This window comes from Myodes glareolus, chromosome 6 (genome assembly GCF_982192425.1).
Source record: "Myodes glareolus chromosome 6, mMyoGla1.1, whole genome shotgun sequence".
In the NCBI taxonomy this organism is placed as follows: domain Eukaryota; kingdom Metazoa; phylum Chordata; class Mammalia; order Rodentia; family Cricetidae; genus Myodes; species Myodes glareolus.
The window spans coordinates 115,974,772-116,001,578 of record NC_142031.1 but is presented as its reverse complement, the minus strand read 5'-3'; the positions used below and the strand labels follow the sequence as shown (position 1 = coordinate 116,001,578).

The 26,807-nt window shown below is 44.3% G+C and overlaps 1 protein-coding gene across 4 annotated transcripts in view; it reads right to left on the bottom strand.

The window, feature by feature from the left end:
- The window catches only part of Dpp6 (dipeptidyl peptidase like 6), an 868,555-nt gene that overhangs the window by 252,446 nt on the left and 589,302 nt on the right, over window positions 1-26,807 (bottom strand). For all 4 annotated transcript variants that reach the window (XM_085691109.2, XM_048440198.3, XM_087907530.1 and 1 more), the window contains exon 4: window positions 6,629-6,723. In XM_085691109.2, the coding sequence (XP_085547235.2) occupies window positions 6,629-6,723 (95 nt within the window). The remainder of the gene's footprint in view (window positions 1-6,628; window positions 6,724-26,807) is intronic.

Sequence of the window (26,807 nt, the reverse complement as noted above, 5' to 3'; positions counted from 1 at the left end):
TCATGCCCTATTAGGAAGATTCTTCTGTCTGCTGCTGCTGTCAGGACACCCAGCTTCTGCCATCTACTGCTGCTGCCTGGACACTTGAATCCATGCTCCTGTGGCCTTCGCTGTCTTCTGGGTCTTCCTGTTTAGATAATCCCACTCCTTTTACCTGTATCCTGAGCGCTGCCTAAACTCTCCAGGCTAGAGCAGTATCTGGAATCTACACATGACTTGTATTTTCCATCATGGTACATGTAATCTCTCACTTACCATCACAACACTCCTGAGAACCAGGACTGGGACAGACATTACAAACAGTAGGGGTCCTGTGGTCTCCTAGTGCAGTTACAGTGGAAAGGCAGATCCAAAGCTCAAGGTCATGACCCTGGTGCTGAATGGGTCCTCCACACCTTTTATTCATATAGATGTTTCTAGAGAGCTGCTCACCTCTGTTCTGTCATGTTTGGTATGTGGTCATAAAACAGCTTATGGCTGCAGCAGACCTATAGCTGAGAGCTTGAAGGAGGTTAAATTAAAAAGTAATAAACTAGGGGTAGGAAAGATGGCTCAGCAGTCAGGAGCACTCTGCTCTTCCAGAGGACCTGGGTTTAGTTCCCAGCAATAACATGGCAATTCATGACTGTAAACCCAGTCTCAGGGGATCCAATGCTTTTTTCTCCTCAGGCACCAGGCATGCATGTGGTACACAGACATACATTTGGACATCTATACCCATAATGATGTGGGATTTCCCTTTGTAGGCTGTGATTACCATTAGTGAATAAAGAAACTGCTTTGGACCTATAGCAGGGCAGAACTTAGCTAGTTGGGGAAAACTAAGCTGAATGCTGGGAGGAAGGGAGATGCCATGGAGCCTCCTGAGACAGACACCAGTCGAAACTTTAGCCAGTAAGCCACAACCAAGTGGTAATACACTGATTAATAGAAATGGGTTAAATTAATATGTAAGAGTTAGCCAATAAGAGGCTAGAGCTAATGGGCCAAGTAGAGATTTAATTAATACAGTATCTGCGTGATTATTTTGGGTCTAAGCTAGCTGGGTGGCTGGAAACCAACCAGTGGCATCTCCCCCAACACCATAAAATAAATAAATAAATAGAAATGTAAAACTATGGACTGATTTATTTGGTGGAGAAAATATTAAAGCAGGAGAGCATTCAGGCTGTGGTGTGGTCATAGCTCATGGCTACTTTTATCTAGATCTACCATGAAAAAGATCAAATGGTACAGAACAAAAAATGTGCAGTCTGGTGATGAAAAATAGCTTAAATAAACTAAAAGTTGCAACCAAAGATGTGCTGGAAAAGATGTTGTAATTGTTCATTTAATTGGGGCTGGCTTACAGTTTCAGTCCAATTATCATCATGGCAGGAAGCATGACCATGTGCAGGCAGACATGGTGCTGGAGAAGGAGTTGAGAGTTCTACATCCAGATTGAGACATACTGGCTAGACTAGAGCTTCTGAGACTTCAACGCCTACTCCCAGTGACCCACTTCCTCCAACATGGCCACACCAGTAGGAGTACAACAAGACCACACCTACTCCAACAAGGCCATACCTCCTAATAGTAGCACTTCCCTATGACCAAGCATTCAAACCCATGACTTTATACCTATTCAAACCACTACACAGGGGTTCCTGGTTCCAGACAGTAACTGTCTGGAGAATGTTTCTCTAAGCTACACAGAGGCAGCTGCAGCTGTAGTCCATGGTGGATGGGCTCTATCCCAAGTCCACAGCAAAACATGGCAGTGTAATCCACATGGTACTTGTCTTGCAGGCAGGAAAGAAGTGAAATTGAAGATATGAAGGGATCTTGTACCATGGTTCCAGAGAGCTACTGGCAGGCAATGTGTGAAAAGGTTGGAGCATCTGCAAGGAGGTTTATGCATGCAGCTATGAAGCGGAACCCTAAGATGCACTGGAGATCTCAGGATGCTGGAGATGCTAGCACAGTAGGCTGTCTGCTGAGAAAAGCTGTAGGTACCGTGAAGTTGACCCTAGAGAGAGGTGCTAGGGCAGCAGAGCTGGGTGGAAGAAGCTACATGTGCCCACTAGAACCCAGATAGTTTCATCACAAGACTCCGATGCTAGGTATGGAGCCACAAGACTTGGCGTTTCCCTTGCTTGGCTTTGGTTTTCTTTGGTCTGACAGGCATTCTCCTGTTCCTCCGTTTTGGAATGGGAATGTTTGCTTTGTGCCACTGCATATTGGAAATAGGTAACTAGTATTTTAATTTACATGAGCTCACAGTTAAGAGGCTGCCTTCAGTCTCAGACTGATTTGGACTTTCAAGCAGAGCTGAGACTGATAAAGACTGACATCTGAAGTCAGACTGAAAACATTATGAGGTGGCCATGAGTCTACAGAGACAAAGCTTGAAGGCAATGACTTAAAAGTGATACGTGGGTGTCAAGTTACAAGGGGCAGACTTGTAATCACTATATTGATTATCAAGTTGGCAATATTTAGAAATCACCATGGAAACAGACCTCTGTATGTCTGTGAGGGATTTCTGCAGTAGATTAGCTGAGGTGGGAAGTCCCACTCTAAATGTGGCAGCACCATTCATAGTCTGAATCCTGGACAGAATGAAGAGAAGGCCAGCTGGACATAGGTATTCAGCACTCTCTGCTTCCTGACTGTGAATGTGACATGACAGGCTGCGTTGAGCTCTTGCAGCCACATTTTTCTCACTGTGACCGACTGTACCCCCTTTAAATCATGAGCCAAAACAACCCCTTTCTTCGTGAAGCTGCATTTTGTAGGTGTTTTGCCACAGCAGTGTGACAAGTTTCTCCTTCAATGACCGTGTTAAAGTCTTTGACTAAATGACGCTGTTTGGGAAGATTAAGGTGTGCCACACATGAGGCCAGCACTCAACCAAACTTCTTTTTTAGATAGGGTTTCTCTGTGTAGCTCTGACTGCCCTGGAACTCACTCATGTTCCGCCTGTCTCCAGTGCTGGGATTAAAGGCCTGTACCACCAGTGCCTGGCTTCAGCCCAAGTGTGATTCAGTCCCAAAGACACTGACTTGGCTCCTTCTTACAGGGTGGATAGAGGGTCACATGTTCTCCCATCCAATCACTTGGAGGTAGGGAGAAGACTAGAAGCATGTGTATAAAACCATCTGCTTTAATGGGCCTAGGAAAAAGAATGTGATTAGTAAGATTGCAGAATATATTTTAAAATTTAGCTGACCACAGAATTCACAGTTTGTTTTCTGTTTCTTCACTTGTTTTACAAACTAACCTGAAAATTACTATTGGTCTCACAGGGGCATCAGGCTGCCTTTGGTAATTTAACAACCTTGAATTCAAATAAGAATGAACCACCTATTGATCAAAAGAAGGGGTTGTGGTTTGCCTATAGAATGTCCCTTACAGGGTTGGTGGAGTTGTTGGGGGAGATTGTAGAACCCCTGGGAGGTGGGCGTGTCTCTGGAAATTAAACCTTGAGGGTTATAGGCAGCTCTAGTCTCTGCTTCCTGATCCACTGAGCTGAGAATAAGCAGCTGCTGTGAGATCCAGCCACCACAGGACCTACTGTGAGATCCATCACCACAGGACCTACTGTGAGATCCACCACCACAGGACCTACTGTGAGATCCACCACCACAGGACCTACTGTGAGATCCACCACCACAGGACCTACTGTGAGATCCACCACTGCAGGACCTACTGTGAGATCCACCATCACAGGACCTACTGTGAGATCCACCACCACAGGACCTACTGTGAGATCCAGCCACCACGGGACCTACTGAGATCCACCACCACGGGACCTACCGTGAGATCCAGCTACCACAGGACCTACTGTGAGATTCAGCCACCACAGGACCTACTGTGAGATCCATCACCACAGAACCTACTGTGAGATCCAGTCACCACAGGACTTCCTGTGAGATCCAGTCACCACAGGACCTACTGTGAGATCCAGCCACCACAGGACCTACTGTGAGATCCAGCCACCACGGGACCTACTGAGATCCACCACCACGGGACCTACCGTGAGATCCAGCTACCACAGGACCTACCGTGAGATTCAGCCACCACAGGACCTACTGTGAGATCCATCACCACAGGACCTACTGTGAGATCCATCACCACAGAACCTACTGTGAGATCCAGTCACCACAGGACTTCCTGTGAGATCCAGTCACCACAGGACCTACTGTGAGATCCAGCCACCACAGGACCTACTGTGAGATCCAGCCACCACAGGACCTACTGTGAGATTCAGTTACCATGGGACCTACTGTGAGATTCCACCACCACAGGGCCTACTGTGAGATCCACCACTGCAGGACCTACTGTGAGATCTACCCCTGTAGGACCTACTGTGAGATCCCATCACCACAGGACCTACTGTTGCCATGCCTTCCCCTTCATGACTGATTGTGCCCTCCACAAACCATCAATTCAAATAAACTTCACTCCCTTAATTTGCTTCTTGCCAGGGTTTTGGTGGTACCAACAAAAAGAAGAACAGAGCATGCCCACACTCCATGCCCACACTCCATGTTGCCTGTTCCTTTGGTTTCACCCTGCCTCACCTTGGGAAGACACAGGGTTTGCAGGTTCCTTATTGTTGTGTCTCACGGCAGCCTGCCATGTTCTAGGCTGGCAGGAGAAATTATTTCAGCTTTGTAACGGAGAAACAGGAGTCCAAACACTTGAAGCAACTAAGAAGGAATTAAACCCAGATTCTGCATCTGAATTACAGTGCAGGCCACTAAGTGACGCGTATTCTGTGTTTTTTTTTTTTTTTTAAAAGATCAGTTTCTGGTAATATTTAAATGTGGTTTTGAGTGAAAAATTTTCCATTGATCAGATTGCATGTATTCAGTGTCCAATAAAGTTTGTTAGTGCATTTGTGACATTTCAGGGCCATAAAGACTGGTAAATGGAATAAGCTAGTTAATGTGTGAGGGGAACATTTTTCTGTACCTAAAGTAGATTCTGAAATTGTCTCACTATTTGACTAAGACATTGGTCAAACATGACCTGTTAAAAGTACTGATTTTAAAGACTTATTTACCTCTATTTTCTGTGTATAGGTGTTTTGCCTGCATGTTTGTCTGTGCACCACATGTGTGCCTTTTGCCTGAGGAGGTCAAAGGAGGGTATTGGATCCTCTGGGACTGCAGTTACAGCCAGCTCTGAACCACCATGGGGTGCTAGGAACCTGGGTCCTCTGGAAGGACAGCCAGTGCCCTTAACCATTGAGCCATCTCTCCGGCACCTAAGGGGCTGCACTCTGTGTCTTCTGCAGGCACGGCTATACACACCCTCTTGGCTTGGACTAAACCACACCCTAAGCTGGAAATGACTCTCCCCTCAGGAGCAGGCAGAGTGTTTTCTCTTCCTGATGAACATTTAAAAATGTTTCTGTAACTTTAGTACTTGAAGTGGCTGAGTCAGATCTTTTAGTGCAACTGTAGGCACAGTCTTATCTCCTAGTCCTCTATGGACAATATAATTTGATTGAACCTCAAAATGATTCTGGGAATGAAACCCTCATGGGATTGGGCCAGGTTATATAAAAAGCAGGATGCAGCTATGTTAAAGACAAAGTATCCTCAGAGGGGAAAGAAATGTAATAGAAATATGTTACAGACTAAGCTAAGAGTAGAGGCAGCTTTCTCTGTGTCGAGGATGGGTGGTCAGTGAAGAAGGGACTCTCCCTAGGCAGAGCTCCTGGACCTGGCCATCCCAGGCTTCTGGGACTCCTAGAGGCTCATCTGCCAGTGGCCTTCTCTGGGGCGGGCTGGCCTTTCCTATAGCTCTTCTGGTCCAAATTCCATCAGCTTGGGATTCCTCCACAGGTTCAAGTCTTAGCTGGCAGGTTTATGATCACTCTGGCTTGGCCATTTGGCTATTTTCCAGGTCTCACTATTCATGTGCTTCCTCTTTTTACTGCCCCAAGGGAACCAGGCAAGAAAATGATCAACCCTTGGGTTCACAGGGACCCTGCCCCTAACACCAAGTGCGAATGCATTGCAAACAAAGAAAGGAAGTCAATCCCTTTTTGATGATCTCTGGTAGTGAATCAGTCAGTTTTGCAAATATCTTCATACATAAATCCAAAACAAGGCTTCCTGGTTGAAAAGCAATACCTTCAGATCGACTTAGTACTTATTTTAAATCATAAAAAAAAACCCTTACTGTATCCAACGTTCTCTCTATCATGACACAGCCATGGTACCTAAATCAATATTCCTTAAGCAGGCAGAGATTTTTTTTTCTTAAATAAGATTGAGCATGTTCTCCTGAAGTATTATTCTGTGGGTTTTATTGCGATTTTGTTCTGTAAATGTGTGAAAGCCTTCAGACTTGATCTTTCTTGATTATACTTGATATGCAACACTTGCTTCCAACACCTGTGGAAGAATTTTCAGAACCCACAACCCCAAAGAAAGCAGGCTTTCAACTTATTAAATTAGTGTACTTCCAATTTCCCAATATCTTTCCTTGCTCAGCCAGAGGTATTACAAGTTCACGCTTCTCGGCTCAACCGAAAGTTGAAACCTAAAGTCATTTTCTGCTTTATTGACTTGCTGGAGAAGAAAAAAAAATTACTCTGAAAATTATCCTGGTCATTAGAGAGAGTACTTACAATTTTTTTGCCTTCTATTAAAACTGTAGAATTATTGGTTTCAACATTCCGCAGTATGACGTTCCCTTTCCGTTCTCTATAGATGAATTCTTTATCTACAAGAGGGGAAACAGAAAAATACATGAGCCACCCAGAAACCCACCTCAGCGTGTGAAAGGAATTGTGTAGTTCATCTCAGAGAGGGACCTTTCAAATGCGGTGCCGACTTCTGGCTCCCCAGGCGTGGCCTCCAGGGATGCTCATCTCTGAGCCATCTCTGCTCCACAGAGTCAGCACAGCACATGTGTGCAGTCTGCATCTATGCAGGGCTTTCTTGGGCCAGGCATACAGAGTGGATACACCAAGTAGATGAAGTCTGCTACTACAAAGGAGTAGATGGTTGGTAGCAAAGTTACTGGCAGTTTCCTAGATCTGAACTTACTCATGACCACACCCTGAAAGCCAACTTCACTCTCGTCTGTCAGCTCCTAGTGTGAGTTCCCCAGTTTCCTGCCATGGACATCTTTTGAATCTATCATCAGCTGTGGTGACTCTGGTCTTCTCAAAATCCCAATTATTCCCTTAAAAATTGATATTTAGGGGCTAAGGAGATACTCAGTGAGTAAAATGCTTGCTTTGAACGTATAATGTCCTGAGTTTGAACCCAGAATTCACTTAAAAATGTTGGGAAAGGTGTTGCATGTATCTAATCTCAGCGCTAGGGAGGCAAAGACAGGTGGATCCCTGGGGCTCACTGGCTAGCCAGCCTATTCAGTGAACTCCGGACTAATGAGAGACCCTGTTTCAAATGACAGGGTGGACAGTGTCCTCCGATGTCTGCTTTCCATGCCTTTGTACATATGTGCCTGCACACGCGCATGCACACGTGCACGCACACACACACAAACGCACACACAAACAAACCACATGCTAGAAAGTGTACAAGTGCATGCAAATCTATGCCTGCACGCGATGCAGGTGCAGTTTCTGAAGGGCGGGACTGTGGCTGGAAAGGCAGGGCACAGCCCGGAGATGGGGAAAGTGAAGGTGAGGGACTGAGTCGATAGGACGGCAAAGGCATTTTACACCAAAGAGGTGGCAGAAAAGCAGCACGCAGACTGGACCATTCTGCAAGGGAAGTTAATAGAAGTCAGGTAGGTACAGATATGGGGAGAAGGAAGGCTCCTGCATAGCCTACTTGGCTCCAAGGCAATCCGCTGCATGCATTATGTAAATTAGACTTGAGAGCTTAGTGCTGGGTACAGACTGACACGTGGGTGGCCCTGTTTTTCTTTGTTGTCCTGACAACACTTCCTGCTGCATGTCACACAATTCCTATTCTTCTCCTTTGGAAACTTGTCTCCTTCTCCATGACACTTTTACACACTGGCATCATCACAGTGGCCTTAGTTTTACACGACAAATTTGAAGCTTCCACTTAGGAAAGCACTCAGGAGGTGGCTGCTTGTTGTTTTTATACAGAGCCTGCAAAAAAGGGGTCACTAACAAATTTGACACAAACCTATCTCTCTTCATTTTCTAGTTTCTAAGAGTGAATTTTTAAAAAATGATTACTTTTATATTTTGTGCACGTGTGTGTGTGTGTGTGTGTGTGTGTGTGTGTGCGTGCGTGTGTGTGTGTGTGTACAGTACTAGAGGTCAGAAGAGGATGTCAGACCCCTGGAGATGGAGTTCCAGGTGGTTGTCAGTTTATGTAATTTGAGAGCTGGGAACTGAACTTTGGTCTTCTACAGGAGTAGCAAACATTCTTAACCACTGAGTCGTCTCTCCAGCCCCAGCAACGGGCAAATCTGTGACGGTCAAATCTGCCTTCACCTTGGAAGACATAACAGTGTGTAGTGACACAGGCGGGAGTCCCCAGCAGCCACTTCTAACCCTGTCCACAGCATAGGCTCTGTTCTAGGAACCGCCACCTCTGTAGGGAAGCCATTTCCATAGCCGCTCATTTAACCTGCCTGATAAGTGAAATCAACAACAAGACTGCCGCCACCTCTGTAGGGAAGCCATTTCCATAGCTGCTCATTTAACCTGCCTGATAAGTGAAATCAACAACAAGACTGCCGAAAGCAAAGAGTGGAAGCTGAAGGCTCCAGAAAGCAGAGAGCAGGAGGAGTGAGGGCACAGGAGGGGAGCTGGGGAGAATATGATCAGAAGACATTGTATACATGTATGGAAAGCCATAATGAAATCCATTATTATGTACACTTGAAGCAGGTAGGTAAAAACAAGATGAGAATGGTTGACTCCTGCCTGCTTTCAGAAGCATTTTTGATTTTTCCTTTCAAAAATGAGGCTTTAGTTCACATGGAAAGGACTTGTTTGTGCATGAGGCAGGACTGAGTTTTATCTATTTACACTCAGAGTGTCCCAGGGAACTCTGATGTCATTACTCGCTCAGTGATAAGTCATATGTTCTCAAAGCTTCGCCAGCAACCCTTGCGTTCCTGGGGTCTGATGTGGTTGTTGTTGTGTGTGTGTGTGTGTGTGTGTTTGCGTGTGCACATCTGTGCATTCATACATGTGAGTTCAGGCATGTATGTGCCACAGTGCAGGTATGCAGGTTAGAGAACCACCCAGAGTGTGGGGCCTCACCTTCTACCTTGGTTGAGACAGGGTCTCTGTTATTCCCTGCAGTGTGCTCCACGCTAGCTGTAGCCGCAGGCTTTAGCTTACGGCTTTCCATCCCATCCCAACACCTGCATCTGTCCTTCGGCACTTCCACCTTCTGCTGGTTTCTGGAGATTTTCAGCAAGTCTTGGGTGCAGTGAGCCAAGCCTGAAGCTCTTCCTGCTCTTCCCAGTTGTGCTGTCCAGTCTACACCCTTGCTTTTCTGAAAAATTTCAAACTTAAAGAAGTACTTAGGATCAGGCCACTGTGGCAGCGAATGCACAGTTCATCTCGACGACTGCGGCTGCTGTGGCATTCTGGTCTTCTTTCTTTGACTGTCACTTCAGCATTTTCAATATCTTCCATTGAAGGATACCCACTCTATCTAACGATGGGTTTAGTAAGACAATTTCCTTCAATTGCATGTCATGCACTTTGACAGGGGATGCAACCGGAGACCACCAGACGGAGGGATATAAGTGAGACTCAGGAAGACAAATGCCCTGTGATTTCTCTCATCTGTGGATTCCAGATTACATGCAGACAGGTCAAGCTTTTCAAAGCTGAGGTGGCACCAAGGATGAAGGGAATATTAGTGTCCTAGTTATTTTTCTGGTGCTGTCATAACCACCATGACCAAGTGCAATTGGGGAGGAAAGGGTTCATTATATCTTACAGATTGGAGTCCATCATGAAGGGAGGTCAGGGAAGGAACTCAAGGCAGGAACCTGGAGGCAGAAGCTGAAGCAGAGGCTGTGGAGAAGTGCTGCTTATTGACCTGCTCCCTGTGGCTTGCTCAGCCTGCTTTCTTATAGAACCCAGGACCATCTTTCTAAGAGTGGTACCTCCCATAGTGACGAGGCCCTTCTACATCAATACTTAGTCAAGAAAATGTCCCATAAATATTTCATAAATGAGCCCAATTTCTCAGCTGAGGCTCACACTTCCAAACTGACCTGAGTTTGTGTCGAGTTGACAAGAACTAACCAGAACAGTTCATTCCTCTGGTCCCAAACAACTTATTTACATCTTCTTAGAGTCAAGTTGACATTGCCGTCACTTCAGTATATGGATTTTGATCACCATCTAATAATACATCAGCCCCAAACGTTCTGGCACTTTACGGAATTGTAATCATCACTTAGCTGTTATTCAGTCATTTCTATTGATTTAATATAAAATTAAATTTCATTATTGAAGTTTTATTCAATGTACTTTTTAGTTCTAGCCCACTAGAAAAAAATTCCCTAAGAGGGTTATCACTTTCAAAACCAGGTCAGGTCCCAAAGCGATGTACATTTCCGTTCAGGCCTGTGAGCATCATCGGATTATCAGGGACAATGCCAGAGAGGCCTGAAGAGGCCTGTTGGCTTTGTTCTTGATGTTAGGTAGGGGGCAGCATTTCACCCCTGAACTTGAGAGTAGCTATAACAGCTCTCTCTTTTAAGTAGACTTTGTAAGTCTGAGTCTGTGAGCTTGAACTGCTCAGTTGTTGAGAGTTTTCCCTTGAAAGGTTGGTGAAGTTACCACATGAGTTTCGGTTAATCCAATGAGCTGTGTCTTTAGATGCACTCCAGGACTAGGCCCGCTGCACATGCTGTAATGTGCCACTTCCCAGAGTCTTGGTTCCAATTTGACAATGCTTGGCTCAGGCTTTGGCATCTGAGATCATGGGAGATATTGGTTAGTTTTGATCTTTTATCTCGTTCTTGGCTTCTGTGGCTCTAGAGTAGGAGCATTATTGACTTCATAACATGCATTGGGAAGTATTTGAACGAGTTCTGCTTTGTGAATAAATGTAGCCTGGATTTGCATAGTTTAGTAGTGATATCATCTGGGCCTCAGGTTTTCTTTGTGGAAGGCTTGCGATCCCAGACCCAAATTCTTCAATTGATACAGAGATATTCACACTCTCTATTCTTGGATCTGTTTTGATGAGGTGAGTACTCAAGAAAACCATCATGCGATAGAGTATGTAAATGTTTTTAAAATAGTGTAGGGAGAGGACATTTCTTTCGCATCCATAACAAAAGACAGATGAACAAGAGAAAAGCGGGCAAATTATAAAAAAAGGGTTTTATTGGAATGAAACTCTTCAGAGAAGAGCTAGAGAAATGGGAAAGCTGTGTCTTTCTATGCTTCAGACTGATAGGAAGTGGGCAAGGATGGGAAACAGGAAGGGACCAAGGGAACACAATTGCAGTGACAATTAGGGTTCAGAACAGCTTGCATGAACCTGTTCTTCTCTGTGCCCCCGAGTGTTTAGTGATAGGAGCATCTCCTTCATATGCATGCCAGGGAGGCACTTCTGGAGTGGTCTTAGGATCTGTGTAGGAGCAAGCCAGAGAAGTCCTTGGCATTCTGCTTTGGGGAGGACAGGCCAGGGGACTCTTGCTTCTGCTACTGTATGACCCTTGAATTCCAGTGCCTTATATTTGGGGGGGGATCTCATGTCTTGAGTCCCAACTTTGCTCTTAGTACTATTTGATCATCTTTTTAGGAGGCTGATAGTTTGTGACTTCATAGGATATCAGGACTGCAGTTATGTCCCTGGTGTTTTCTGTAAAGGGAAGTTTGTGTGTATCCTGTCCAGATAGATCTAGGCTCTGTAGATATTCACTGGCTTCATTGACCTTTGGAAAAGGTATGATTTTGACAACATAATTTTCATCTCAGTATTTGACTTCAAGATTTAACCATTTTCTTCCCTATTCTTTTTTTGTTTTGTTTACTTTAGCCTTACCATGTTCTTTTTCTGACTTCTTCAGGGTGGACACTGGGTCTTTGGTATAATATTTTCCACCTTTTCAAAAAAAATACTGTCAAAGCTAACAATTTACTTCTATGGGTAGCCACAGCTACATTTTACACATTTTAAATATAAACTTCTATAATGCCTGTGTGTATGCTGTGTGCCTCTGTGAATGTATGCCATTTGTACATGAATGCTAGTGGAGGTCGTGGGAGAGCATTGGATTCCCTGCAGCTGTGGTTGCAGGAGCTGGGAGTAGTCCCAGGAGACTGAGCTCAGGGCCTGAACAGCCGATGCTCTTAACCGCCAAGGCATCTCTCCAGCCTCAGATCTTACAACTAAAGAAGATTTATTTTACTTTGTTCATGCATGTGTCTGTGTGAGTGTGCGTGTACGTGTCTGTGTAGGTTCTCCCAGAGAGGACCAAAGAAGGCATCAGATCCCTCGGAGCCTGAGTCACAGGCGTTGGTGGGTCCCACCCCTGATGTGGTTGCTGGGGTCTAAACTCTAATCCTCATGAGTGAGCAGCAAGCACTTTGAACCACCAAGTCACCTCTCCAGACACTCATCTCACAAATTAGCATGCTGAGTTATAATATTATCCGGTTCATACTACTCGAAGTGATCGATGGAGGTAGCATAATTTCGATCCAAATTTTAATGTCTTTTTTTTTACGGAACTAGAAAAAAAATCAAATTCTCGTCACAAAGAACCTCAAATTGTCAAGATAATGCACAAAGCTGAGGGCATCACACCCCCAATTTCAAAACCTATTTCAAAGCAACTCTAGTGAGAACACTATGGTGTTGGCTGAAAAACAGAAGCAATGAAACAGGATGGAAATCCCAGAAAAAAAAACCCACAAATTTATTCTCAGTCAATTTTTTGACAAAGGTGCCGAGAATATCATGAGAGAAAGGGCCATGATTTTGTGAATCCTGGGTATCCACACACAGAAGAATGGAACTAAACTCTTACTCCGTACTCCATGCAAAAACCAATCCAATAGATTAAAAATTCACACACAGACTCTGAACTCTTCAGATCTCTACAAGAAAACATGGGGGAGCTGGAGAGATGGCTCAACAACCAAGAGCCCTTGATGTACTTCCAGAGGACCTGAGTTTGTTTCTCAGTATCCACATTAGGCCGCTCACAGCTGCCTCTGAGTCCAGCTTCATGGTGTCTGATATCCTCTTTTGGATTCATACACATTAAACAATTTAAAATTTTAGAAAGAAAAAATAAGAAGTAATAAGACACTGGCTTGGGCAGTGACTTTTGGGGCAGGACCATCAAAACCACAGCAACAAAAGCAAAACCGCAAGCGAGCGGCTTAGCAACAAACTAAATAGTGTCTCTATTTACCAAGTTTGACTGCATTTCATTGCACTAGGTAGTGACTGCCCTAGCGATTGCAATATAAGCCTTCAGCTCTTCCCAGCTGAAAAACTGCTTCTTATAAAATGCAGAAATCTGTTGAGCCTCTGGGACCCATCTATTCCCATTTGCAGCTGCCATGTGTGTTATACCAGCATACTTCGCACACTCCACCAGACTATGCTAACATTTCTTTTTGCCTGTTATGAAATATGTCAAGGTGAAAAGTCATAAAGATAAAGTCATCTCATGCTGCGGCCATTTTTTTCTCATTTCTGATGCTGTCTATTGCTAGTGAGGGTCCTGGTTTCCCACTGAGCGCCATTTCTTGCTTTTGAAGAATTTCTTGAGGTCTCTAGTTATGTGGATTCACTGGCAACATGCTTATTTATACTTTCTGAATAAATACCTTCCTTTTCCCTGTATTTCTGAAAGAGTCTCTGAATGCTATTTCCAGTTTCTTTTCATTGTTTTGAAGTTTTGTTCCATTCTCTTCTGGCTGACACAGCTTCTAACAGGAAGGCAGCTGTTGAATTTCCTGGCTCCCAGTGTCACCTTCTTTAGGTGCTTCTGTATTGGTTCTAACAGGAGCTTCCAGCAGGAGCGGGCTTCTGGAAGACTTTGTCTGTTGGTTTCTGCATGCCTGGCCTCTGAAAATGTACATTTTCCATCATCATTTACTTGTGTGTGGGTGCACATGTGTGTGCAGACGCTCACGCACATGTGTGTAAGTATGGAGTCTTCCTCTATTATCCTCCACATTATTCATCGAAACATGATCTCTCCATGGAACTTGACTTTGCTGAAGCAGCTAGTCTACCTGGCCAGCTTACGGCATTGGTTCTGTCTCTGGAATTACATGGGTCACCATGCCCACTCAGTAATTCTGTGGATGATGGGAGATCCAGACCCCAGTTCCCATACTTGTGAAATACTTTATCTACCCAGACGTCTCCATCTCCCTCCCCTCCATGCTCTCCTCTCTGCTTGCCTTGGATACTTCCTCCTGGACAGCCATCAAGGTCTTCTCAGTCCTTTGCCACAGCCATTCGCTGATCGGGCCAACCAATAAATGTTCTCAGTCTTGTAATTTATCTTTTCCCAATTAGAATTTTTTATTTTGTGTCTTTATCACTTCTATTTTCCTATCTAGACCTCACACTTCTCTGTCAGAGTTTCAGTTCAATGAACACAAGCCCATGTCAGTTCTTTAACAAAACTATCTTTCCTGGTTACAAACGCTGCTCCAGTTTGGATCAAACTTGACTCAATTTCTTTCCTTTGGGGGATGGTTCTTCAGTTCTTTGTGAGTCAGGAAAGCTTGGTCATGTCCTAGATAACACTGACTTTCAACATTTGGCTCATGCCCACTGTCCCCGCTTCTTCTGTTGGAGACCACAACCTTCTTCACTGAGTGGAAGCTGCTTTGCTTCAGGGCAAAATTTTCACTCACAATGCCAACATTTTGCCTTTGGCTAAAGTTCTTTGGATCCTTCCCTACCTGGGTGCTTTGGTGGCCCATCCAAGCTGTTAGGAGGTGCTTGCTGGAGGCTCCTCTTCACTTCTCTCCATGCTGATTCTTCACTCTTATAAGCTCCCAAACCACAGCTTCCTCATGTCCAGGGTTCCTGTCTCAGCCCTGGTAGCCATTCACCTCACTGTAGAGTGCTCTGTTGGTCTCCTGGTAGGATTCACTTCCTTATAACACACAGTTCTGTATATTCTGGATCAGCAGTTTTTCAATTTTGAGTAAGTATATCAAGTATAACATAGAAGTATAGAAGTAGCACATAGCAAGCTAAAGTAAAAGAATAAATGGAAATGGACAGATAGCTAGAGATGATGACGGATGGGTAGACAGGTAAGCAGACAGACAGATGATAGAGAGCAAAAATCAACTCCATTGCTCACAATATCCTGCAGAAATTGACTATGAAAGCTCCTTTAAGGCAGCCAGCTGGGGTTCCTGAAAGAGTGAGTCCAAAGTAGAGTCCAAGCATCCCTTGGGCAATGCTTCTAAGTAGAAAAACCAATAATAATAGAGATGACATTGAATCTGGTGTTCATTACATGCAGTAGAAACTACTTAGAACACAAGAAAGACAGAGGGATTCTTATTCAGTGTGCTGACATCAGAAGGTGCTGGCATCAGAGGGTGCTGGCATCAGAGGGTGCTGACATCAGAAGGTGCTGGCATCAGAGGGTGCTGACATCAGAAGGTGCTGGCATCAGAGGGTGCTGACATCAGAAGGTGCTGGCATCAGAGGGTGCTGACAACAGCAGTAAGCACCCGAGTGTAACCAGCAACACCTGGGAGCTGTTGGCCTACGCCAATCAGAAAGCAGGGACCAAAAGTTCTGCAAGGACAAGATAAGTCTCTGAATGGTTATAAAAACCCAGGCTCCAGGCAGTCAAGCTGACACTGATCCTTGCAGAATTTTTGCTGCCTCAATGAAGATAAGCCACATACTCTAGCAACAAGGAATCCTTCCCGTGACCACATCTCCCGCCAGGATTTCCTGCCTCTGCCCTGGCTCTGACCCCTGAGTGTCTGGCACCCTGGTTGACCTGTCTAAGCATAGTTGAGGCTGTGAGTGGCTAGCCTCCACTGCTCTGAAGAGCAACCGCTGCAGAACCAGCACCAACTCACAAGGACTTGGATGTCAGGATCGATGTGGTGGCTTGCTGCGCACTGGGAGTTGGGTTTGCAACCGTTTGTGCTGCCTCTGTCCACTGTCTGTGAGCAAGCTCTGCTCTGGATGTCATGACTTAGAGCTAGACTGTTGGTTGTTGAATCCATTTGCCATTGAGCTGTTTCCTTTTCTCTGCGGTGTGACATGCGAACAATAAACGACATTCGAGAAAAATACCCCATTGTCTGCCTCTCTGGGTAAGTTGTGTGCAAGCCACCAATGAGCGTTCTTGTCATCGCTGCGCTTTGCATGGCTTAGCTTCTGGCTTCTCTTTCCCACTGACAATTTTTTTTATTTATTATAAACAACAGTAACATCTGTCAGAAACAGTTTCTTTTAAGCTGTTCTCAAGGGCACACAATATTTTCACTCTGTCAGAGCTGGAAGCAGCTCATCCCCAGACAGGAGACCGTGGAGGACACCTAGGGACAAACATGCATGGGTCTGAAGTGGAAGAGGGCAGCCCCTCTTTCAGAACCAACTTCTCAGAGGGCTCAGCCAACACAAGACAATTTTCAAATATAATGAACTTTACACAAGACCATGGCCTTTTGAATCTTTCTCTCCCCTTTTAGAAAAATGATCTCTTCAGCATTTAGAAAAATGATCTCTTCTCTTAGTCTTATTTTTGACTAAGTTCTTGAGGCTCACACTCACCCACATTCTTGCCAGAGTCCCTTTTCTCGCTTTAGATTTCTGCCACTCTTGAATACCACCGTGATCTTCACGCCTCTGTGATTCCGCGCCCTGCTACCTCTGCTGGCCTTGACCAGGTGAGCACACCTGGGCTCAGCAAAGGTCACTTCCTCCCCCATGTGAGGCGCTCCTGACTCTGCCCACAGACTCAACCCCTCTGTTTTCAGTGTGCACACCACTCATCGGCCCTGGCCAGAGCTGTGCAGTTCAGGTCTGCTCTTAACACTCAGTTATCAAAGAGGCCACACTCTCTGCTATTCTAACAACGGAAAGACTGACAGCTGTGAAACTGGCTGCTAAATAAATGAGCAATGATTTGAACAAATTAATAGTCATTAAACTCATTCACCAAATATAAGCCTTCCCCAAGAAACCACCTGCAGAGCCACTGTGGGGACCAGTGGCCCCAGGGGGAAGAGGTGTGTCAGAGGCAGGGTTGGGCAAGATAGGGCTGAATGTCTTAGGTTTCCAGATTTTACCTTTTGTGCCTATTCATGAGATGTTGTCAGTGTTTCTTGTCCCTATAATGTCACACAGAGACAGGGGGATGATGCCGTACAGGGACAAGGAAATGATGTCACATGAGGAATTCCATTTGATGCCATGCAAGATAATGTCACAGGGAAAGGGATATGAAGTCACACAGGGACAGGGAGATGATGTCACACAGGGAAATGCATTAGATGGCATGGGAACAGGGAGATGATGTCATACAGGGAAGTATATTTTATACCATCATGACAGAGAGGTAAAAAAAGTCCCCACAATGGTTTCAAGAACACAGAGACTGGGAGACTCTGAAAAGAAGCTTAGGGCACCACTGACTGCTGGTTACTGTCACATGCCAAATGCCAAGTACTCTGCTTGAAAGGTGTCCTTCCTCTCACTATTCTGTGTACAAGACAATTCTCCACTGCTCAGATAATTAATGAGCCAGAGATGGATGACATGGGTGGCCCCAGAAAAAGGTGTTTACTCCTCATTTCACTTCCTCAAGCTGAGATGTGAAAATATTCAACAGGTATAACACATTATTTTTTGAGTCTTCCAAATATTAGATCCCAGTCATTTACTCAGAAGTCTGTCAGCTGAACTTACAAGTTACTTGCTTATGCATGAAAAAAAAAATCACAAGTTTGGGTTAGCTAAACCCACAGGGTACCAAACTAAATTTTTATGTCTAGGGGGATGGAGAGATGGCTCAGTGGTTAAGAGCAAGTACAGCCCTTACAGAGGACTGGAGATTTTTCCTAGCACCAGAGTGGTGTTTTACAACCACCTGTAACTCAGTTCCAGGGTATCTGATGCCCCCTTCTGGCCTTCTGTGCTATCTTCATTCCTCGTGTGTGTGTGTGTGTGTGTGTGTGTGTGTGTGTGTGTGTGTGTGTGTGTATGTGTGTGTGTGCGCCTGGTATTGACAGAAAAAGACAGGTGGACCAATGGATTGAATTGATGACCTGGCTATTAATCTACACACCTATGAATATCTGATTTTTGACAAAGAAGTTAAAATTATACAATGGAAAAAAGAAAGCATCTTCAACAAATGGTGTTGGCATAACTACCAATATGTAGAAGAATGAAAATAGATCCATATCTATCTCTATGCACAAAACTCAAGTCCAAATGGATTAAAGACCTCAATATAAATCTGATCACACTGAACCTGATAGAAGAGAAAGTGGGAAGTAGCCTTGAATGAATGGGCACAGGAGACCACTTCCTAAATATAACACCAGTTGCACAGACACTGAGAGCAACAATAAATAAATGGGACCTCCTGAAACTGAGAAGTTTCTGTGAAGCAAAGGACACAGTCAATAAGACAAAAAGGCAGTCTACTGAATGGGAAAAAATCTTTACCAACCCCACATAAGACAGAGGACTGATCTCCAAAATATATAAAGAACTCAAGAAATTAGGCATCAAAATACCAAATAATCCAAGAAAAATGGGGTACAGATCTAAACAGAATTCTCAACAGAAGAATCTCAAATGGCCGAAAGACACTTAAGGAAATGTTCAACGTCCTTAGCCATCATGGAAATACAAATCAAAACAACTCTGAGATTTCATCTTACACCAAGTAGAATGGCTAAGATCAAAAAGACCAATGGTAGCTTATGTTGGAGAGGATGTGGAGTAGGGAAACATTTCTTCATTGCTGGTGGGAATGCAAACTTGTACAACCACTCTGGAAATCAGTATGGCAGTTTCTCAGAAAATTGTGAATCAAGCTACCTCAGGTCCCAGCAAAACCACTCTTGGGCACATACCCAAAGGATGCTCTAACATACTACAAGGATATATATTCAGCTAGTTCATAGTAGCATTACTTGTAATAGCCAGAACCTGGAAACAACCTAGAATGGATTAAGACAATGTGGTATATTTACACAATGAAGTATGGTGTGGGAGAATTGTCTGTATTCTGTCAATTATATTTTAATAAAACGCTGATTGGCCAGCCAGGCAGTATAGGCGGGAAAGCCAGACAGGAAGTAGGGGTGAAGCAAAGAGACTGGGAGTATTCTGGAAAAACAGGAAGCTCCCTCCGCCACTCCTGCGCAGACCACCGAAGCAGCAACATGTAAGCTGACAGCTGAAAAAGGTACCAAGCCATATGGCTAACATAGATGAGAATAATGGGTTAATATAAGCTATAAGAGTTAACAAGAAACCTGAGCTAATGGGCCAATCAGTTTATAATCTTATGGAGTCCTGTGTGTGATTTTCCTTTGGGGCTTGCCGGTTGTGGGGTACTGGGTGGGACAGATACCCCAACAAACCGGCGCCCTTGTGTTACAGGAGTACTACTCAGCATTAAAAAAACAATGACATTTTGAATTTGCAAGCAAATGAATGGAACTATAAAAAATCATCCTGAGTGAGTTAACTCAGACCCAGAAAGATAAGGATGGTATGCACTCACTCATAAGTGGATACTAGCTGTAAAGCAAAGGATAACAAGCCTATAGTCCATGACCCCAGAGAAGTTAAGTAACAAGGAGAACCCTAAGAGTAACATATATAGATTCCCCTGGGAAAGTGAAATAGACAAGATCTCCTGAGAAAATTGATAGCATGAGGGTGGGGGAGAAAGGAGGGTAGAGGAGGAAGAGTAGAGGAGAAGGGGAGGGGGAAGAAGAGCTAGAGGGAACAGTCTGGTGGAGATGGGGAAGGTCAGAGACAGAGAACAAGGAAACAGATATCTTGATTGAGGGAGCCATTATGGGGTTAGCAAGAAAACCTGGCTCTAGAGAAATTTCCAGGAATCCACAAGGATGACCCCAGCTAAGACCCTAAACAACAGTGGAGAGGGCCCTGAACTGGCCTTGCCCTGTAGTCAGATTAATGACTATCTTAAATATATATAAAAATATATAGAACCTTCATCCAGCAACTGATGCAATAAGAGGCAGGGAGCCACAGCGAAGCACTGGGCTACTCTCCCAAAGTCCAGCCGAAGAGAGGGAGGACTGAGAATTTGAGCAAAGAAGTCAAGACCATGATGGATTCACCCACTGAGACAGCTTACCTGAGCTAATTGGAGCTCACCAACTCCAGCCCGAAAGGGAAGCAACCATCACAGGACCAAACTAGTCCCTTGGAATGTGGGTGACAGTTGTATAACTGGGGTAGACTGCAAGGCCACTGGCAGTGGGACCAGGCTTTGTCCCTACTGCTTGTACTGGCTTTTTGGGAACCCATTCTCTTTGGAGGGATACCAAACTCAGCCTATATATAGTAGGGAGGGCCTTGAACCTTCTCCAAAGCAATGTGCCTTACACTCTCTGAGGAGTGGATGAGAGCTGGGGTTGGGGAGAAGGTGGAAGGAATGAGAGGAGTTGAGGGAGTGGGAGCTGGGATTGATATGTACAATGAAAAAGGGATAGTTTTTGCTTTTTGTAATAAAATAAAAATAGAAAAAATAAAAAAAAGAAGTGAAATTTATTCACAGCATGATATTCATCACATTTATCACATGAATATAAATAATAATTTGTTAATTAAGACATTGATTTTTCAAAGCAAAAACCCTTCAAATGGTGAAAGTTGAAAGGATGTTAGAGCATCCTCTGGAACTAGGGATTTTATATTAAATGCTGTCTTCATTTCTATTCCCAGATGTGAACTGTATGCACCCTTTTTTGTCTTAAACCCACAGGGAATCTGTATATCACAACAGATTCTAACTTATGTAACGGATATTGTACACAATAAAAGGAATTGAGTTAACACCTCTCTAATGGTTGCATTTTCTATTAGTTTTAAATAGTTGTTAGTAGAAGCAGGGTTAGTTTATCCCCAGATTGCCAATTACTTGTATTTATGGAGGTTCTGATAATAGTACATGATACACATATAACCGGTGGCAGTGAAGACCAGAAGGATGGTATTAATATCAATTGGCCACTCCCAGAACCCACACTGCGACCTTAGGGACATCCTTCCCCACCAAATGAATCCAGGCTCCACAAATGACTGCCTCCAGGTCCGTGACAGGAGCTCTCAGCACCTCTCAGAACCACAGCAGGAAGGTTCAAAGACCAAGTTTAAAAGGCTCCTTGCCCGCCGGTGGGCTTGAGAACAAGCACTGCAATGGACCAGAGAGCATCATCATCAACTGGTACACATCTACAAATGTGGCAAAAGATGCATGAGACAGCTTAACCCACTGGTCACCATCGGGGGTGGGCACTAAAACCCATCACATCCTTCATAATCCAGTGAATGAGAGGGAGACTTAAACACGTCTCCTTTTTCTACATGAACCACATACTGAGCAACAGAGAAAGGCTCCAGTGGTCGAAGCAGCTTTGTTATTGGAGGGGAGAGGCTGGTGGATACGGAATATGTCCTAATGTGTCAGTTATGACTACAAAGGCCACAGGGAAAAGTTCAATCACTGTAAAGTGCCGCTCAAGAATGGACATCATCAGGCAATGCACCATGAGTTATGAAGAGCAAGACCTCCAAACATAGAGGCCTAATACAGCCAGGTTTTGGAGCATTGTTAGAAATCACAGGACATACGCAGGACTGGGGAGATTTTAATGACAGCACGCAGATACGAACAGGAAGGAGTCTGAGAAGCAGCAGGATAAGTGGCATTGTTTCTTTAATGTGGCACTGGCATTGATGTGACAGTCAGAAATGGAAACACTAATGGAATATTTAATGCTGATGGGAAGCTTTCATCTTTAATAGTTTTACTAATTTCTGAGAATTTCATATACTATTTCGGCCATACTCACCCTTCTCTTCCCATATTCCCCCCAAATCCACCTCCATTCCACATGCAAAAAAAAATTAAATATCAAGAAAATGTTAAGAGCAGCCATGTGGTTAGAAATAGTTATAGATTTTAATGACCTAAAATGATAAATATATTCTTTTATTTGAAATTAAAAAGGCACAGTCTTCCTGCACCCCAGAGAACTATTCCACAGAGTAACCGGAAGCAAATGTGGAAGGGTCCCAGGGAGCAAATACAGAAGGTGTCCCCTGCATCTGCTCAGGGCAGATCAGTGACTCATTTCCAGGTGAATATACTTAGAAAAGGTGAGCACAGGAGGGTGCAGAGAAAACCAACCAACCAGGGGACACTTTGCTCACCCAGGAGGTGTTTACAGTGTGCTGGCTGGCTCATCTGCGGCCTGTTTCACATGCCCCGTGAGACATTCCATGTTCTCTCTCTGAAACTTGACAGTCAGAGGCTGGTTACACCCACTGCTACAGTCAGAGGCTGGTTACACCCACCGCTACAGTCAAGCTCCCTGCTAACCACACGTCACACTCTGATACGACTCCAGTCAATATGTAGTTCTGCTGGTGTCATTAGGAACTGAGATTTTTCTGTATGAGAGAAAACAGATACATATCTAAAATCATGCAAGTTTAACAGAAGTGAAAAAAATCCTCTCACGGTAAATTTTCAAAGGATTTCATCAGGGACAAACGTCTATTTCTGTGGTGTTTGCTTGCTAATTTTGTCTGTGAAAATGGACCAGACTCATGATACCCAGATACCTTTTTTTTTTTTGTAAACATCCAGCAGTTCCTGGAAATAATGGTATAGAGCTAATTCTAATAAAATTCTAATTTAATAATAAAAACCTGGAGTCCGATATTAGAGGTGAAAGCTAGAAGATCAGAGCAGTCAGCCACTAGTTCTTACATCTACGAAATCCTTAGACCAAATGGGGTATCCTGTCTCCAAGATCTCAGACTGAATGTCTTGTGCTCCTGTCTTCTCCTGCCTTACATTCCTCTCTCTCATCCCAGCCACATCCCTTCCTGTCTCCACTTTCCTAGTGCTGGGATTAAAGGTGTGAGCCATCACTGTCTGCCTCTGGTTCTCCTCCTCCTTCTCCTCCTCCTCCTCTTCCTCCTTCTTCCTTCTTCTTTTTCTTCCTTTTTCTCCTTCTTCCTTTTCCTCTTCCTCCTCCTCCTCTTCTTCTTTTTCTTTTTATTCTTTTTTTGTTAAACCAAGCTTAAGGATAAAATAGAATTCAGAATATCTTACTAGGAACAGCAGCAGGCCCAGCCAATCATGATAGGAAAAAAAATGTGGCAGTCTCCTACTGTGTAGGAAGCTGCTGCTTACCAGTTAGTAACTGAATGTAGGACTCATAAAGAGGTGCAAAGAATCAAGGCATTTCAGCCCCAAATCGATACTCTCACCAACACTCGGTGTCACCTGCACTGCTCTCGGCTGCAGAAGAGGCCATCCTAGAGACAGGTAGGAAGGAGTGGCTGTATGAACAAGCCAGTCCCTTGACAGAACACAGAGACAGCTTTCCATAACCCCTGGTTGTTCAGCTTTGTAAGATTTTAGAATTCTTCACAATCTTGTGCACATGCGCATTGAGCTATGTGGCTGCTGCTCTCCCTGTCCCATGACCGTATATGTTGTGTTACACAACAAGCCAAACATTCCCTTTATCGTTGACAGTGATTTTAAAACAGTTCATAATTAAATACGAGCACTTTGCACAAGGACAACTACACTTTACAAAAAAGCCAAAATTATACAACAAAAACTGCTGGAGTCTGATTTACAACATGAATTATGGTTTGAAATCATGTTTCCATAAGTGTCAAGTTTACAATTAAAAAAAAAATCTGTTCTGGGCTAGCTGTTCCACTGCTCCAGCTCTCTGGTCTAGTCCCTCAGCCATGCCGATCCCTTCCTTAAAGTTGATGACGGCTGTCCAAAGGCTCGGCAGAGTTGAGCTGTGCTCTCCTTTGGAGGTGCAGGTGAATCCAGGGCCAGATAAGCGGCTTCAGCACAGACCGTCAGCTGATGTGGCATCAGCGCCATCATTTTTGTAAGGATTCAGTCTATTGTGAATGGCTGCAATTACATTCTGCTTGCTTGCCAGTTCACCCCCGCCCCTGCCCCGTGGGAGGCTGGGGATGTTCTCGCTGGCTAGCATGCACATCACGTGGGCTAAGTCAGCGATGCCTTCCCCCTACTTCTGTATGATTTCTTCTACTCTGCATTCCAGGTATTTGTCCAGCTCTGTCTCCTTCTTCGCGGCTTCTGCTGAGGCCTTAGGTGCATTGGGAAAACAGATCAGATCGCATTCACTGTCCCGACTTCCCTGACACAAGCAGGTGCCTACGACTTCATTGCAAACTTTCTCAGGGTCGTCAGTGACTTCGTGTCAATCAATCTCGTGTAGCCCAGGATGGCCTTGAATTCACGGAGATCCATCTGCCTTTGCCTTCAGAGTGCTGGGATTAAAGGCGTGTGCCACCACTGCTTGGCCTCTACGGCTAACTCGTGGCTTAGCTTCTCGCTTTGATCTTCAGGTAGGCTTTATTTGTTAGATCACAAAATATCACCCCAAATGGGTGCTTCTGCATTTGAGAATAGAGTAGAGTGCAGGTCTGGGTGGTACTAACCAGAGTCCAGAGACACTGGGACATGTGAATAATGCAGCATGTTAAGACGATGTCAGTGCATTCAAGTGTACTTCCCACTTTGTCTTCTAGGAGGTTCAGTGTGGCTGACTTTATGTTGAGGCCTTTGATTCATTTGGACTTGAGTTTTGTGCATGTTGATAGATATGGATCTATTTTCATTTTCTACATGTTGATATCCAGTTATGCCAGCACCATTTGTTAAATATGCTTTCTTTTTCCATTTTGTATATTTTGTTTCTTTGTCAAAAATCAGGTGTTCGTAGGTATGTGGATTAACATTGGGGTCTTTGGTTAGGTTCCATTGGTCCTCCTGTCTGTTTTTATGCCAACACCAGGCTGTTTTCAGCACTGTAGCTCTGTAGTAGAGTTTGAAGTCAGGGATTTTGATGCCTCCAGAAGTTCTTTTATGTGATCAGCTATGTTCATAACAGCATTGTTTGTCATAGCCAGAACCTGGAAACAACCTAAATGACCCTCAACTGAAGAATGGGTAAGGAAAATGTGGTACATTTACACAATGGAGTACTACACAGCAGAAGAAAATAATGACATCTTGAAATTGGCAGGCAAATGGATGGAGCTAGAAAACATCATATCGAGCAAGGTAACTCAGACCCACAAAGATAAATATAATATTTACTCACTCATAAGTGGCTTTTAAACGTAAAGCAAAGAAATCCAGCCTACAAATTATAATCCCAGAGAACCTAGACAATAATGAGGGCCCTAAGAGAGACATACATGGATCTAATGTACATGAGAATTAGAAAAAGACAAGATCTCCTGAGTAAATTGGGAGCATGGGGACCATGGGAGAGGGTAGAAGGGGAGGAGAGAGGAAGGGAGGGGAGCAGAGAAAAATGTATAGTTCAATAAAATCAACTTTTAAAAAAGGGGAAAAAAAGACTGTGTCAAGCTGAAAAATTGGCCCCAGATCTTTGACAAATCCTATGTAACTTCTCTGAACCAAGCATATGACTTCAATTGGCCAGTGGGGAATGAGCAGTAAGAGTAGGAGGCATTTGGTGCTACACCCAGTTGTAAGTGACCTCTCTTGGTTTCTCCATCATCATGAGATAAGTGGACTTGACCCAAGAAGCAGAGAGGCCTTAGCCTCCGATAGGGAGGCTATTCTGGACCAGCTGTGGCCAGTAGGCTATCCATCTGCCCAGTCACAAGTGCCTGAGATGAGCAGAGCCATCTTAGTGTGAGCCACAAATGGCCAGGTATGTGAGCACAAACGGTGCACACATGAAGGTGATGCTGACTGATTAGGATAATCCGAACATCAAAAGAAAGCTAAAACTTATTAAAGCATACCGAATACATTAAAAAGATGAAAGAAAGAAAATTCACGAGTCTCCACTATCATAGTTAAAAAGAGTTTGAAAAGTCCAAAGTCCTTCCCTTGACTGAATTTGACATGGTATCAAGTCCTACTGTGAAAACTCATTTACACAACGTCACAAGGACCTGGTTTGCTCGTTGGAAGCTCAAGCACGGGGACTCGCCAGTGTCTGGGTGATAGCCTCTTGTTCCAGTGAGTTGTAAACTCAACAACACAAAGCAATGATTAATTCAGAAATTCCTGGTATGGGATTGCTGCTGAAGGTCAGGTAAGGACCTCCAGAGATGCGAAGGTGGCAGCAGCCTTTGCTGCGGTGGTAAATACGCTGGAGAAACATTTTCAAAGGAGTAGAGTCATTTGGTTAGTACTCTCAGGGTCCTACTGGCTGCACCCGTGGCTTTGGGGCTAAGGTCAGGCAGAATACCAGGGTGGCGGGAGCATGTGGTAGGGGCCGCTCTCCTCATGGCTGCAAATCAGTGGAGTGAGAACAGACAGGGGGCAGGGCATTTTCCCAGGGACTGGCTTCTTCCAGGTAGGCTTTTCATCGAAATCAGTTATCATAGTACAAATCAGCTAAGGTATTAATTTATCAGTTCAGGGCATCAAAGGCTAGATCTACCAGTTGGGGGGCCAATCCCATCTTCAACACAAGAGCCTTCATAGACTCTACCAAACCACTAATTTGATTTGGTGAAATGTTGACAGAACATTTGTCTAATGCCAAATATTATCTCACAAAACATGCCAATCTCATTGGATAACTAATG